General features: G+C 42.1%; 1 protein-coding gene across 1 annotated transcript in view; it reads right to left on the bottom strand.

Annotated features, from left to right (window-relative positions):
• The window catches only part of LOC106139649 (microtubule-associated serine/threonine-protein kinase 3), a 72,451-nt gene that overhangs the window by 11,552 nt on the left and 46,188 nt on the right, over positions 1-14,711 (bottom strand). Inside the window, exons 17-30 of the mRNA XM_060951539.1 lie at positions 14,347-14,456; positions 13,668-13,785; positions 11,447-11,571; positions 10,541-10,643; positions 9,853-10,007; positions 9,236-9,322; positions 8,069-8,271; positions 6,803-6,942; positions 5,882-6,005; positions 4,470-4,596; positions 3,588-3,689; positions 2,215-2,286; positions 1,085-1,210; positions 388-479 (exon numbers count right to left, since the gene is read on the bottom strand). Of these exons, the coding sequence (XP_060807522.1) occupies positions 388-479; positions 1,085-1,210; positions 2,215-2,286; positions 3,588-3,689; positions 4,470-4,596; positions 5,882-6,005; positions 6,803-6,942; positions 8,069-8,271; positions 9,236-9,322; positions 9,853-10,007; positions 10,541-10,643; positions 11,447-11,571; positions 13,668-13,785; positions 14,347-14,456 (1,684 nt within the window). The remainder of the gene's footprint in view (positions 1-387; positions 480-1,084; positions 1,211-2,214; positions 2,287-3,587; positions 3,690-4,469; positions 4,597-5,881; positions 6,006-6,802; positions 6,943-8,068; positions 8,272-9,235; positions 9,323-9,852; positions 10,008-10,540; positions 10,644-11,446; positions 11,572-13,667; positions 13,786-14,346; positions 14,457-14,711) is intronic.

The following is a 14,711-nucleotide window of genomic DNA, read 5'->3' as shown; positions in this document are numbered from 1 at the left end:
TCAGCTATTTGGCTTAACGATAGCATTGAGATTCAAATAGTGACAGGTTACTAGCCCATCGCCAAAACAAAAATCCCAAGTTTGTAAGCTTATCCCTTAGTCGCCTTTTACGACATCCATGGGAAAGAGATAGGACCGCTCCGGTCCTATCCTTTTTTTGTATAAGTGCCGGGTACTGCTGTACTTAATGATAGAATTGATTAGATAGATTCAAATAGTAAAAAGTTGCTAGCCCATCGCCTAAAAGAGGAGTAATATACAAGCCTATCCCTTAGTCGCCATTTACGAAATCCATAAGAAAAAGATGCGAGTGGTCCGATTCTTATTTCTATCGGTGCCCGGCGACCACACGGCATAAATTTATTATTATTCACATATTATAATTACCTCTGATAGTGTGTGGTGGTGTGGTGGGGGCTGTCAGTGGCCGGGGATGAAGGCGCCGGCGACGGGGAATCCGCCCCAGCGCTTGATACTATCTGCGTAACCGAACAATAAACAACATAATTTAATTAATAATATCAAAGTGAGCTGAAGCTCAAAGCTTCAAAGTAATTTTTTTTTTTCACTTTCTTTTTTATTATTATTTATTACGACAAGTGAAACATGTACGTGTGTAAAAAAAATTACTTCACAATATATAACAAAAAAAAAAGAGTAAATTATATACTAAGTAATATGTTTATAAAACAAAGCATTCTAATTTTATAGTAAACACACACATATGGTCACGTCTATATCCATTGCGGGGCAGACAGAGCCAACAGTCTCGAAAAGGCTGATAGGCCATGTTCAGCTGTCTAGCTCAATGATAAGAGTTGAGATTCAAATAGTGACAGGTTGCTAGCCGATCGCCTCAAAGAATCGGAAATTTATAAGCCTATATCCCTTAGTCTCCTTTTACGACATCCATGGGAAAGAGACTGAGTGATCCTATTCTTTTTTTGTTATTGGTGCCGGGATCCATGGGTATAAGACGGAGTGGTCCTATTCTTTATTTTTATTAGTGCCGGGAACCACACGGCACTATAATTACTCTCTTGGTGAAAAACAAGTGCGTTGTCCGTCTACTTGGATTGGTTACCTGATGCATCTCCTGCGAGGCTCGCTTGCTGGAGATCCTCCTGAACAGCGAGCAGCGGCGGCGGGGCCGGGGCCGGGGCGGGGCCGAGGCGCGCCGCCCGCCGCCCGCGCGACGCCGGCCGCCGGCCTGACGGGCACACGTTATATTTGTACATACATACATACATATGGTCAGGTCTATACCCCTTGTGTGGCAGATTGAGCCAACAGTCTTGAAGACTGATACGGGCCACGTTCAGCTATTTGGCTTAGCGATAGAATTGAGATTCAAATAGTGACAGGTTGCTAGCCCATCGCCTAAAAGAAGAATTCGTAAGCCAACAGTCTTGAAAAGACTGATAGGCCGCGTTATATATAGGTTATAGTTATAGATAATGTTTCTTTCCGATAATCATTTGGCCTGTTATATTTATATATTTACATACATACATATGGTCACGTCTATACCCCTTGTGCGGCAGACTGAGAAAACAGTCTTGAAGACTGATAGGCCACGTTATATATATAGGTTATAGTTATAAATATATTTTTTTCCGATAATCATTTGGCCTGTTATATATGTAAATATATTTTTATATTTCTATTTCTATATATATATATTTAGTATAGGTTCATAGTATATATATTTTTATTATACATATTATACATTATTTATTATCACACACACAAACATTCTCTGCTCAACCCAACGGTACTGTTGATAATGCTATTTAGCATTATGTCCGCCTATTTAATTTTACAAACTAGCTGTGCCTTTGACTTCGTCCGCGTGAAATAATTATTTTGGGCATCATTGAAGCCCTCGAGGGTGAATAATTTTCCCTTTTTTTCAAATTTTCCATTATTTCTTCGCTCCTAAAAGTTGCAGCGTGATGTTATATAGCCTTAAGCCTTCCACGATAAATGGTCTATTCAACACAAAAATAATTTTTCAATTCGAACCAGTAGTTCAACAAACTCTTCAGCTTTATAATATTAATATAGTTTATTTATTATCACACACACGAAGGTTCTCTACTCAACCCAACGGTAGACTGTTAGATAATACTATTTCGTATTAAGTCCGTATAATTTTAGTTCACAAATTGTAATTGTTACAATAAACAAATAACTTTACAACAACAAACTCACCTGAATTGTGGTCTGATCGAGCGGCGTAGCGCGCAACGTCGCGTGCGGCGCCGCCAACAGCAAACGCAACACCTGTCAAACGACCATATTTATCATTATTTACATACATACATACATATGGTCACGTCTATATCCCTTGCGGGGTAGACAAAGCCAACAGTCTTGAATGGACTGAATGGCCACGTTCAGCTTTTTGGCTTAATGCTAGAATTGAGATTCATATAGTGACAGGTTGCTAGCACATCGCCTAAAAAAGAATCCCAAGTTTGTAAGCCTATCCCTTAGTCGCCTTTACGACATCCACGGGAAAGAGATGGAGTGGTCCTATTCTTTTTTGTATTGGTGCCGGGAACGGGTGCATAGCACTTATTTATATATTTTAACTATTTTTAAGTACGTCCTGGTAAAGGGTCAGGTCAAGAGTACCCGAAACCGCCGAGCTTGCATGAAGACAGTTATGAATGTGGATGAAGCGAAAGAAGTTAGCAGAGACAGTGGTAAGTGGAAAGATTTAGTCTCTGCCTACCCCTCCGGGCAAAAGGCGTGATTTTATATATGTATGTATTGTATGTATGTCAAACGACCAAATTTTTTATTATTTATATGTATATATGTTTGCATTAGCTATAAGTCCGCCTTTGTGCCATTTCTATCTGTTTTGTGCTGTTTTGTATGTTTTACTCTTATGGTGAAATAAAGAGTTTTATCTCTCTATCTATGTTTCAATCACAATTCCGTCATTTATAGCCAAATAGCTCGCCTACGTTCAGCTATTAAGCTATAAGTGACGACACATTAAATGTGCCATGTGGTTTCCAGCACTTTAGAACAGAACCACTTTATATCTTTCCTATGGATGTCGTAAAAGGCGACTAAGGGATAGGTATATGAACTAGAGATTCTTCTTTTAGGCGATGGGCTAGCGACATGTCACTATTTGAATGTCGATTCTATCATTGAGCCAAACAGCTGAACGTGGCCTTTCAGTGTTTTCAAGACTGTCGGCTTTGTCTACCCCGCGGTGGATGTAGACGTGATTATAAGTATGTAGTATATATGTTACAATACATACATACATAAAATCACGCCTCTTTCCCGGAGGGGTAGGCAGAGACTACCTCTTTCCACTTGCCACGATCTCTGCATACTTCCTTCGCTTCATCCACATTCATAACTCTCTTCATGCAAGCTCGGCGGTTTCGGGTACTTTTGACCTGACCCTTTACCAGGACGTCCTTAATTTGATCAAGACACGTTCGTCTAGGTCTTCCCACTCCGACCTTTCCCTCCACACCCTCCATGTATATCTGCTATAATATGTATTTAATCGTGATAATATGTTTGTATATATGTTATAATGATATATAACAAACCTGTGTGTGCAGCATTCCCTGCACAGACTCCCCGTTGAGTTGAGTGATGAGATCCCCCGCTCTCAGCCCCGCCGCCCACGCAGCGCCTTGTTCACTCACAGCCTGTAAACATCACGATCATTTTATATTATAATTATATATATATAACTAACTATCCTGGCAAAAGTATTATCATTTTTAAGTAATTTCATATAAAAAAGAAATTGTTTTGGGCGACAACCCTTATCACTGATCGGATAGATGTTGGCCGATTCTCAGACTTATTCAATATGCTTACAAAATTTCATGAGAATCGGTCAAGCCGTTTCGGAGTAGTACGGAAACGAACATTGTGACACGAGAATTTTATATTTAAGATATATATATATGGATGAAGCAATGGATGTGCGACATCTCTACGATACAAGGCACAACAACAAACCACACGACGCTATCAGTAGAAAAACAGCGAATAGTCTAAATCGCGCAAGCAAAGATTTCACGGATTGGAGCATATATACAACATCTTCTGTCGCGCGGTTCCCCAGGCATCACGTCATCTAGCCTGGCGGAAGATCTTCCCTTTGGTGGCGGTCGAGCCCGAACAATCGCTCCCGCTACAGATGTCATAAAAGATGACTAAGGTAATACGCGCACATTCATCGTGTACATGCTTATCTACATGCCGTCTGATAGCGATGATAAAATCTTGGCGTTTTCCATCTGCTTCACTTCCCGTGTAAATAGTAAAAGTCAGTTAAGGGAAAAGCTAATAAACCTGGAATACTTTATTTACGGGATATGGTAGCCACCAACAAATAAGCCAGCACGTCGCCTTCGAGTCTCCATGGCTGTTGGCTCTGTCTACCTCGTAATGGATCAAGACGTGATACGTATACTTACAGAGACAAGATGGTGCATTGTATAATAGTCGGTGTCGCCGTAGTAGACCCTCACTGTGTGTATCGTGAACCCGAAACCGCGCGGTCCGCGGCGGACCACTATAGGCGGTTTGGACGACTGGATCAGTCTAAATTTGTAATAAAAAAAAGTTAAGAGTTTAAGTTTGTCACAGCAATAACAAAACGCTATTTATGCATGCACCACTGTGAGCGTCGCATTCTCAATTTGAATATGTTTAAAATAACGTTTTGTTATTGTTCATGCATTTTAATAAAAAAAACGCAAATACTGGATGAATCATACAGATTAAGTAGGCCTCAAAGTAATAGTTCGAAATTGTTGTTACGAAATACTAAGACTCAACGATACTTTATTTTATTATAAATACTTATATACTCGTAGATAAACATCCAAGACCCAGGTCAATCAGAGAGACTTCGTTTCTCATCATGTTCTGGGCGAGATTCGAACCTGGAATTTAATCTATCACAGACAAGCGTACTACCGCTGCGCCACAGAGGCTGCGACTGCGTCGGATTTATGATGTAATTTTTTTTTATTTTTTTACTTAATCAGGTAAAGGTAAAAGTCGTGGCAAATGGAAAGATGTAATCTCTGCCTACGTAGAAAAAAAAGGAGACGTTGTGTGGCTTGAAAAAAAGTGAAGCGTCAAGATGGCGGCATTGTACGCATGTGTAAGTGACAGCAAATGAGATAATCTATGTTGTAAAAGCTGCCGATTGACTGACTGACTCACTATTGATTAGAAATGTGTGCGTGACGCGTGAATATATACATATATATGTATATATCGTGGGCTATATATACTGTTGGTGCTTCATTTTGCTGTATAGTAAAACACCGTCCGCCTTTTTTTCTACATCTTCATCCTCCTGACTTTAGTCCCGGTTGCATTCTCGCCCCTCTTTTTTTCTATGTCTATGGTATGTATATAGGCACCAATACAAAAAAGGAAATGATAGGCTTACAAACATGGGATTCTTTTTTAGGCGATGGGCTACCAACCTGTCACTATTTGAATCTCAATTCCATCATAAAGCTAAACAGCTGAACGTGGCCTATCAGTGTCTTTTCAAAACTGTTAGCTCTGTCTACCCTGCAAGGGATATAGACGTGATCATATGTATGTATGTGTCCCGGCCAGGGCATGAGTAGAAAAGAACTTTTTCTGATTGGCCTGGGTCTTGGATGTTTATTTACATAAGTATTTATTATAAAATATAGTATCGTTGCGTTAGTATCTCGTAACACAAGTCTCGAACTTACTTCGAGGCTAACTCAATCTGTGTGATTTGTCCCGTATATAAAAAAAAAATGTGTATATCAACTTACGGTACCTGGCAGCGATTTATTAATTAACGATTTTGACACAAGTAACATAATACACTCACGAGTGGTTAGCTAACGCGAAAGGTGAGGGCGGGTCGCGGCACGGCGACGAGTCCCGCGACGAGTTCGTCGACGACGTGTTACCCGCCACCGGGGATCCCGCCCCGCCTCCCAGGGGATCTTCCGCTGGGAAAAAAAAATGGAGGTAAAAATGATTTAATTCAATGCAAAATCTTCATTGCATATAATACAGTACATCAGTTGAACTGCAGTTACTGCTTATACATATGTAATGGGTATCCTAATTTTAAATAATATGGAACACTAGAGGCCGCCCGCGACTTCGTCCGCATGGAAACCCTATCAATCCCGCGGGAACTCTGGGATAAAAAGTAGCCTATGTGTTATTCTGGGTCTTCAGCTACCTACATACCAAATTTCATGGTAATCGGTTCAGTAGTTTTTGCGTGAAAGAGTAACAAACATCCATACAAACTTTCGCCTTTATAATAGTAGTAGGATAATATTTTATACTCTTTTTTTTATCTTGAATACATACATACATAAAATCACGCCTCTTTCCCGGAGGGGTAGGCAGAGACTACCTCTTTCCACTTGCCACGATCTCTGCATATTTCCTTCGCTTCATCCACATTCATAACTCTCTTCATGCAAGTTCGGCGGTTTCGGGTAATTTTTTTTACGTGGTCGTGGCTCTGTCTACCCCGCAAAGGATAAAGACGTGATTATATGAATGACCCAGAAAGGTGAAAAAAGCAATCAATTATTTATTTTCAATTTGACCTTGACCTTGACTTTGAACCTCGAGTTTGCCTCTTAAAAAAAGCATAAGCATTCATAGGCTTAAGTCTATTCATTATACCAACCAGTAGTTCCCGAGATTAGCGCGTTCAAACAAACAAACAAGCAAACTCTTCAGCTTTATAATATTATAGTATAGATGACAACGCCGGCGCACTCACCAGGATGTATGACCAGCGACAGGCCGGAGGTGCTGGCGGAGCGCCGCATGGCCTTGGGCGCCACGAGGGCGGCCGGCCGCGCCTTCTCCGGCCTGTCCGGCTTATCTAGACTGCGCTCGTCGCGTTTCGGCGTCTCCGCTCTGGGTAACAGAAAATTGAAAAAAAATATTTAGGTATCTGAAATATGATATTTTATTACAAAAAAAAATATATTAATTAATAGACTTTTGTATTTATATTAATCAACTGACTTTTGTATTAATTTGAATTGGAGTAAGATTTGATTAAAGTTTTTAATGAATTTATAACAAAAAAGAAAAATATTAATTAACAGACTTTTTTATTAATATTAATCAAGTGACTGTAGTAGGTTTGCAGCGTCAGCTTAAAGTCCCTACATGACTATTGTTACTGATTTAAGCTTTAATTAAAAAAAACTATGGTTAGTTATTAGCGTAAACGCTCGTAAAGACAGAGAGAAAAGAATGAAGGTTAAATCAAAACGTAAATGCCGTGTGGTTCCTCGCACCAAAAGAAAAATGAAAAGGACCATTCCATCTCTTTCGCATGGATATCGTAAAAGGCGAAGGGACGCGAAGCGCAAGCATAGGATTATAAACTTGGGATTCTTTTTAGGCGACGGGCTAGCAACCTGACACTTTATATCAACCTCAATTCTATCAGTAAACTAAACAGCTGCACGTGGCCTATCAGTATCTTCAAGACTATTGGCTCTGTCTACCCCGCAAGGGATACACACGTGATTACATATACAGGGTGACCTTTAATTCAACTGCATAAATTTAACTGTTAAGTGTACTCATCTAAAGGTTATTTAAAAACGTTAAAAGAAAAATATCTGTTCATATTTCATAAGAGAGTACGAAAAAAATAAAATCCACGATCCTAAATACGTCATATCACCCCGGCCGGCGGAAAAGCGACGCGTAAGATTCAGAGGTCAACGACACAATGCATTCAGCTGAGCGATCTCGATAACTCTGTACGTGATCTTGATACTAGAAAAATAATTTAATTTTTAGACAGTTAATAAGATGTTTAGTTTTAATTTCTTTTTGTAGTATTGGCCTTTAATAAAGCGTGTGACGTAGTTTTTGAGAGTTTTTTAAATGTGAAAATGATGACGTTTAATTTAAATAAAAATAGGCTCAAACAGCTCAGAAGCATGGGTATAGTCTATGTTTAAAAGGATGCAGTTGTTTTAAATGTCACCCTGTAGGTATGTACATATATAAAAACACTCACAATCTAGGTACCAAAGCCGTGCTAGTAGGCTGGGGCTGATGCAACGAATGTCCCAGGGTACCCAGGGTACCACCGATCGAGCCCATGGACCCGTGGGACACCGTCATGGCGGGCCTGAAGGTTGCGCGACGACGACACGCCGGCGAAACGTCGTCGGAGTCCGTTTGGGACGATTCCGCTGTTGAGGCGCTGCCGCCCACCATCTGAAAGTAAAAATTTAAAATATATACATACATAAAATCACGCCTCTTTCCCGGAGGGGTAGGTAGAGACTACCTCTTTCCACTTGCCACAATCTCTGCATACTTCCTTCGCTTCATACATACATACATACATAAAATCACGCCTCTTTCCCGGAGGGGTAGGTAGAGACTACCTCTTTCCACTTGCCACGATCTCTGCATACTTCCTTCGCTTCATCCACATTCATAACTCTCTCCATGCAAGCTCGGCGGTTTCGGGTATAAAATATATATCAGAAAAATATTGTTTACTAGAGGCCGTCCGCAACTTCGTCCGCGTGGAATCATTCCCGCGAGGATTCCGGAATAAAAAGTAGCCTATATTTTTTTTGGTTACATACCAAATTTCATCGTAATCGGTTCAGTAGTTTTTGGGTGAAAGAGTAACAAACAGCCATACTGACATACTCACAAACTCTCGCATTTATAATATTAGTAGGATTGCGAATCTAAAAAGGTTACAATTAATTCTGTTTGCAGGAGCCTCCTTTAAAGCAAAAACGTGTTTGTGCCATGAGTATCCATACTTAAATTGTAAATGCGAAAGTAAGTGTGTTACCTCTCTCACTGTCAAATGACTAAACCGATCTTCATGAAAATTTGCATACCTATAGTGTGGAATACGGAAAATATTATAAGATACCTTTCAAGGCGAAAACATCGTCAGAAAACCTGCACATTCAGGCAACTGAATGTGAAACCATGATCGATCCAATACGGGTTAGGTTCCCCTGCAAAAGTTGCGGAGCTCAGACGAGAGTCACTTCGTGTAAAAACCTGACTCACCCAAACCAGGATTCATGATCAAAGGCATTCCATCATCAAGCCAAACAGCTGAACGTGGCCTATCACTCTTTTGAACACTGTTGGCTCTGTCTACCCAGCGAGGGATATAGACGTGATTATATGTATGCAGAAGACTCACAGGACACTTATGGTGATGCGCATGCGGCGCTGTTGGCGTGGTTGGTGGCCCCGCGCTGTCAGGTGTTCCCGGCCAACTGTCGGTACTCTGAAATTACCATAAAATACACAGGGATGATACTAAAGATAACAAAATGATAAAGCTACAGTGTACTACTAAAGCTACTTTAATAAAATGATTAACGTTTATCACAAAAAATATATATTAATCGACAGACTTCATTGAAGTAAGTTTTGATGTAAGTATAATAGAACTATGGTTAGTTATTAGCGTTAACGCTCCTTTAAACTGAGAGAGAAAAGAATAAAGGTTAAATTTAAATGTACATGCCGTGTGGTTCCCGGCACCAACATAAAAAAAGAATAGGACCACTCCATCTCTTTCCCATGGATGTCGTAAAAGGTGACTAAGGGGTAGGCTTACAAATTTGGGATTCTTTTTTAGACGATGGGCTTAGCAACCTGTCCCTATTTGAATCTCAATTCTATCTTAAAGCCATATAGCTGAACGTGGCCTATCAGTGTTTTCAAGACTGTTAGCTCTGTGTACCCCGCAAGGGATATAGGCGTGATTATATGTATGTATGTATGTAAAAGCATTTTTCATCTCTGACATACCCGCGACTCGTGGGAGACGTGCGAGGTGTTATAATGCCTCCTCCACTGCGGCGAGGTGCTGGAGAAAGCTGCGAACACACCGTCCTCGCGAGTCTCGTTGCTGTCCGCGGCTTCGTCCGTATCCACTTCGCTGTGGTTGTAGCGGTCGCAGCGGCCTGAGATTGTCAAAAAAAAAAAATTCGCATTTATTACATACATACGGCCTCTGTGACGCAGTGGTAGGATGCACTGTCTGTGTCACCGGAGGTCCCGGGTTCGAATCCCGGTCAGGACATGATGAGAAACTAACTCTCTCTGATCGGCCTGGGTCTTGGATGTTTATCTATATAAGTATTTATTATAAAATAGTTAGCAAATAGTTGGTATCTCGTGACCCAAGTCTCAAAATTACTTTGAGGCTACCTGTGTAATTTATTCCGTATATATTTATTTATATTTATATATAAAATCAAACACACAAAAAAATCATAAACATTCATACACACATAAAAATATTCATATAAATAAAAACACACATATTCACGTCTCTTTCCCGAAGGGGCGAGAAAGGGAGTTTGCATGAAGAGGGAATGTGGATAAAGCGAAAGAAGTACGCAGGGATAGTGAAAAAACAAAAGATGTAGTCTCTGCCTACCCGTCCGGGAAAGAGGCGTGATTTATGTGTGTATGTATGTATGTGAATACTCACTGTCAAAGTAGCTTGTGTCTTCATCGTTCTCCAACTGGGGTATGAACTCCGCCTTCCGTCTCAGGAGGTTGTTCCAGTCCAGCCCGTAGAAATACAAGTGCTCCTGCGCATGTTAACAAATCACTACATAGTATAAAACAAAGTCGCTATTTTAGTCTGTTTGTGTGTATGCTTAAATCTTTAAAATTACGCAACGAATTTTGATGCGGTTTTTTGTAACAGGTAGAGTGTTTCAAGAGGAAGGTTTTTATGTATAATAACATTTACAATTTTGCACCCAGGCGAAGCCGGGGCGGGTCGCTAGTATTGAATAAACTATGTTTTTTTAATGATCAAATGTATTCATACGATGTCGACCGACGCCAGGAAGAAATCGAAAGTTTTAAATTATTTTTTATAATACATTAATAATACTCCGTTTGTTTACCGTTACTTCGTAAGTTTGTTACCGCTTCTTCTGCACTGACGCTTTGGAAGCGGCAGTAAACTAAGTTTAAAGTCATTTTGTCGTCAACCAATGTTGTGAAACCAAAAGATATGACAATTATGAAGTGATATGAAGTATCCCATAATAATGAATAAAATTTTTAAATTTGAATTTGATGATTTTTTTTGTATTGGTGCTGTGTGGTTCCCGGCACCAATACAAAAAAGAATAGAACCACTCCATCTCTTTCCCATGGATGTCATAAAAGGCGACTAAGGGATAGGATAACAAACTTGAGATTCTTTTTTTTTGGCGATGGGATAGCAACCTGTCACTATTTAGATCTCAATTCTATCATTAAGCCAAATAGCTGAACGTGGCCGATCAGTCTCTTCAAGACTGTTGGCTCTGTCTACGCCACAAGGGATATAGACCTGACCATATTATGTATGTATGTATGTTGAATTTGAACTCCTTACCTTAACCTGATGCGTTCCACCTGTACCCAACCTGTCGCGTGGGTTTCTCGCCAGCAACTCAGTGATTATGGCTCGCGCTTCCACGGCGATAGGGAAGTCCTCTTCCGAAGGCCATTCTATGTCATCTGTTTGAAGAATTAATATAGAAAATGTTAAGAAAATTTCCGAAATAAAACCGATCAAATGCGAGTCTGATTCGCACGTGTTCTATACCATAATCGTGTTTGTTAATTAAATATAAATTTTATATATTCACGTCTATAAGTGTTATCTTTTTTTTAAAAAAGACCAAAAGATTTCTTTAAAATATGAGGAATATGTTCACATTTCTACTTTTTAGATACGGATCCATTGAAAATACTAAGAATTAGAATATGACTCGGTGAGAATCGAATCGAGATATAAATACATATCTCTTGTTTCTCGTCCATAAAAGCGACAGTGTGCGCCGACAGTTGTTCAGTTCTTCCGAAGAACCACATACAGTCCACCAGGAACTCGTTCAAGATGATGCCCGTCGACGACCACCAGTCTACTGGCTTCCTATATAGCCCACATGATGAAGAGGAACAAGAGACTGACCATTGACAGTGTGAGCGAACAGCTCCTCAGGGGTGTCTCCGAAGAACGGGACGCAGCCCACCAGGAACTCGTACAGGATGATGCCCATCGACCACCAGTCTACTGGCTTCCTATATAGCCCACATGATGGAGAGGAACAAGAGACTGACCGTTGACAGTGTGAGCGAACAGCTCCTCAGGGGTGTCTCCGAAGAACGGCACGCAGCCCACCAGGAACTCGTACAGGATGATGCCCATCGACCACCAGTCTACTGGCTTCCTATATAGCCCACATGATGGAGAGGAACAAGAGACTGACCGTTGACAGTGTGAGCGAACAGCTCCTCAGGGGTGTCTCCGAAGAACGGCACGCAGCCCACCAGGAACTCGTACAGGATGATGCCCATCGACCACCAGTCTACTGGTTTCCTATATAGCCCACATGATGGAGAGGAACAAGAGACTGACCGTTGACAGTGTGAGCGAACAGCTCCTCAGGGGTGTCTCCGAAGAACGGCACGCAGCCCACCAGGAACTCGTACAGGATGATGCCCATCGACCACCAGTCTACTGGTTTCCTATATAGCCCACATGATGGAGAGGAACAAGAGACTGACCGTTGACAGTGTGAGCGAACAGCTCCTCAGGGGTGTCTCCGAAGAACGGCACGCAGCCCACCAGGAACTCGTACAGGATGATGCCCATCGACCACCAGTCTACTGGTTTCCTATATAGCCCACATGATGGAGAGGAACAAGAGACTGACCGTTGACAGTGTGAGCGAACAGCTCCTCAGGGGTGTCTCCGAAGAACGGCACGCAGCCCACCAGGAACTCGTACAGGATGATGCCCATCGACCACCAGTCCAATGGTTTCCTATATAGCCCACATGATGGAGAGGAACAAGAGACTGACCATTGACAGTGTGAGCGAACAGCTCCTCAGGGGTGTCTCCGAAGAACGGCACGCAGCCCACCAGGAACTCGTACAGGATGATGCCCATCGACCACCAGTCTACTGGTTTCCTATATAGCCCACATGATGGAGAGGAACAAGAGACTGACCGTTGACAGTGTGAGCGAACAGCTCCTCAGGGGTGTCTCCGAAGAACGGCACGCAGCCCACCAGGAACTCGTACAGGATGATGCCCATCGACCACCAGTCTACTGGTTTCCTATATAGCCCACATGATGGAGAGGAACAAGAGACTGACCGTTGACAGTGTGAGCGAACAGCTCCTCAGGGGTGTCTCCGAAGAACGGCACGCAGCCCACCAGGAACTCGTACAGGATGATGCCCATCGACCACCAGTCCAATGGTTTCCTATATAGCCCACATGATGGAGAGGAACAAGAGACTGACCATTGACAGTGTGAGCGAACAGCTCCTCAGGGGTGTCTCCGAAGAACGGCACGCAGCCCACCAGGAACTCGTACAGGATGATGCCCATCGACCACCAGTCCAATGGTTTCCTATATAGCCCACATGCTGGAGAGGAACAAGAGACTGACCATTGACAGTGTGAGCGAACAGCTCCTCAGGGGTGTCTCCGAAGAACGGCACGCAGCCCACCAGGAACTCGTACAGGATGATGCCCATCGACCACCAGTCTACTGGTTTCCTATATAGCCCACATGATGGAGAGGAACAAGAGACTGACCGTTGACAGTGTGAGCGAACAGCTCCTCAGGGGTGTCTCCGAAGAACGGCACGCAGCCCACCAGGAACTCGTACAGGATGATGCCCATCGACCACCAATCCACTGGCTTCCCGTAACCCTGGGAGGAAAATACAGAATTTAATTAGAGAGAAGGTTGACAGCCAATGAGGAGAATCACAGGAATGAGGAATTGTAATAGTGACAGGTTGCTTAAAACTTGGCGTGTGATTTCCGGCACTTTAAAACCACTCCTCCTCTTCCCCATGGATGTCGTAAAAGGCGACTCAGAGATGGGCTCATAAACGTGAGATTTCTCTTGAAAGCGATGTGCTAGCAACCTGTCACTATTTGAATCTCAATTCTATCATTACGCCAAATAGCTGAACGTGGCCATTCAGTCTTTTCAAGGCTGTTGGCTCTGTCTACCATGCAAGGGATATAGACGTGATCATATGTATGTATGTATGTATGTATGTATGTACGTAGGTATGTATGTGTATATGCATCTATAGTCCAATGTTCCCGTAACGCTGAAGACCGCAACAAATGGAGGCGCATCGCTGGGGCTGCATTATCCAAAAACGACGCATCGTCATAAAACCACGACCACTCTGTCAAGATTGAACGACTGAGGAGGAGGATGTATATATATATGTATAGTTACAGTACAGCACATCACCTGTCTGAGTATGACCTCGGGCGCGATGTACTCCGGAGTGCCGCACACCTGCTTATCGGAGAACTGGCGGGCCTCCCTGTCCGCGTACTCCTCGTACAGATTGGTTGCCACTGGGAACGAGATACAAATTTAATGTACGACTTTATGTGACAAGTGTGAAGAGAACAGAACCACTACATATCCTTCCCATGGATGTCGTAAAAGGCGACGAAGGGACAATCTTATAAACTTGGGACTCTTTTAGGCGATGGGCTAGCACCCTGTCACTGTTTGAATCTCAATTCCATCATAAAAGCATTAACATCTGAACGTGGCCTTTCAGAGTTTTTGAGATTCTTGTATCTGTCTACGCCGCAAGGGACATA

The sequence above is a fragment of the Amyelois transitella genome, chromosome 25 (genome assembly GCF_032362555.1).
Source record: "Amyelois transitella isolate CPQ chromosome 25, ilAmyTran1.1, whole genome shotgun sequence".
In the NCBI taxonomy this organism is placed as follows: domain Eukaryota; kingdom Metazoa; phylum Arthropoda; class Insecta; order Lepidoptera; family Pyralidae; genus Amyelois; species Amyelois transitella.
This window is presented reverse-complemented; position numbering and strand designations above follow the sequence as displayed.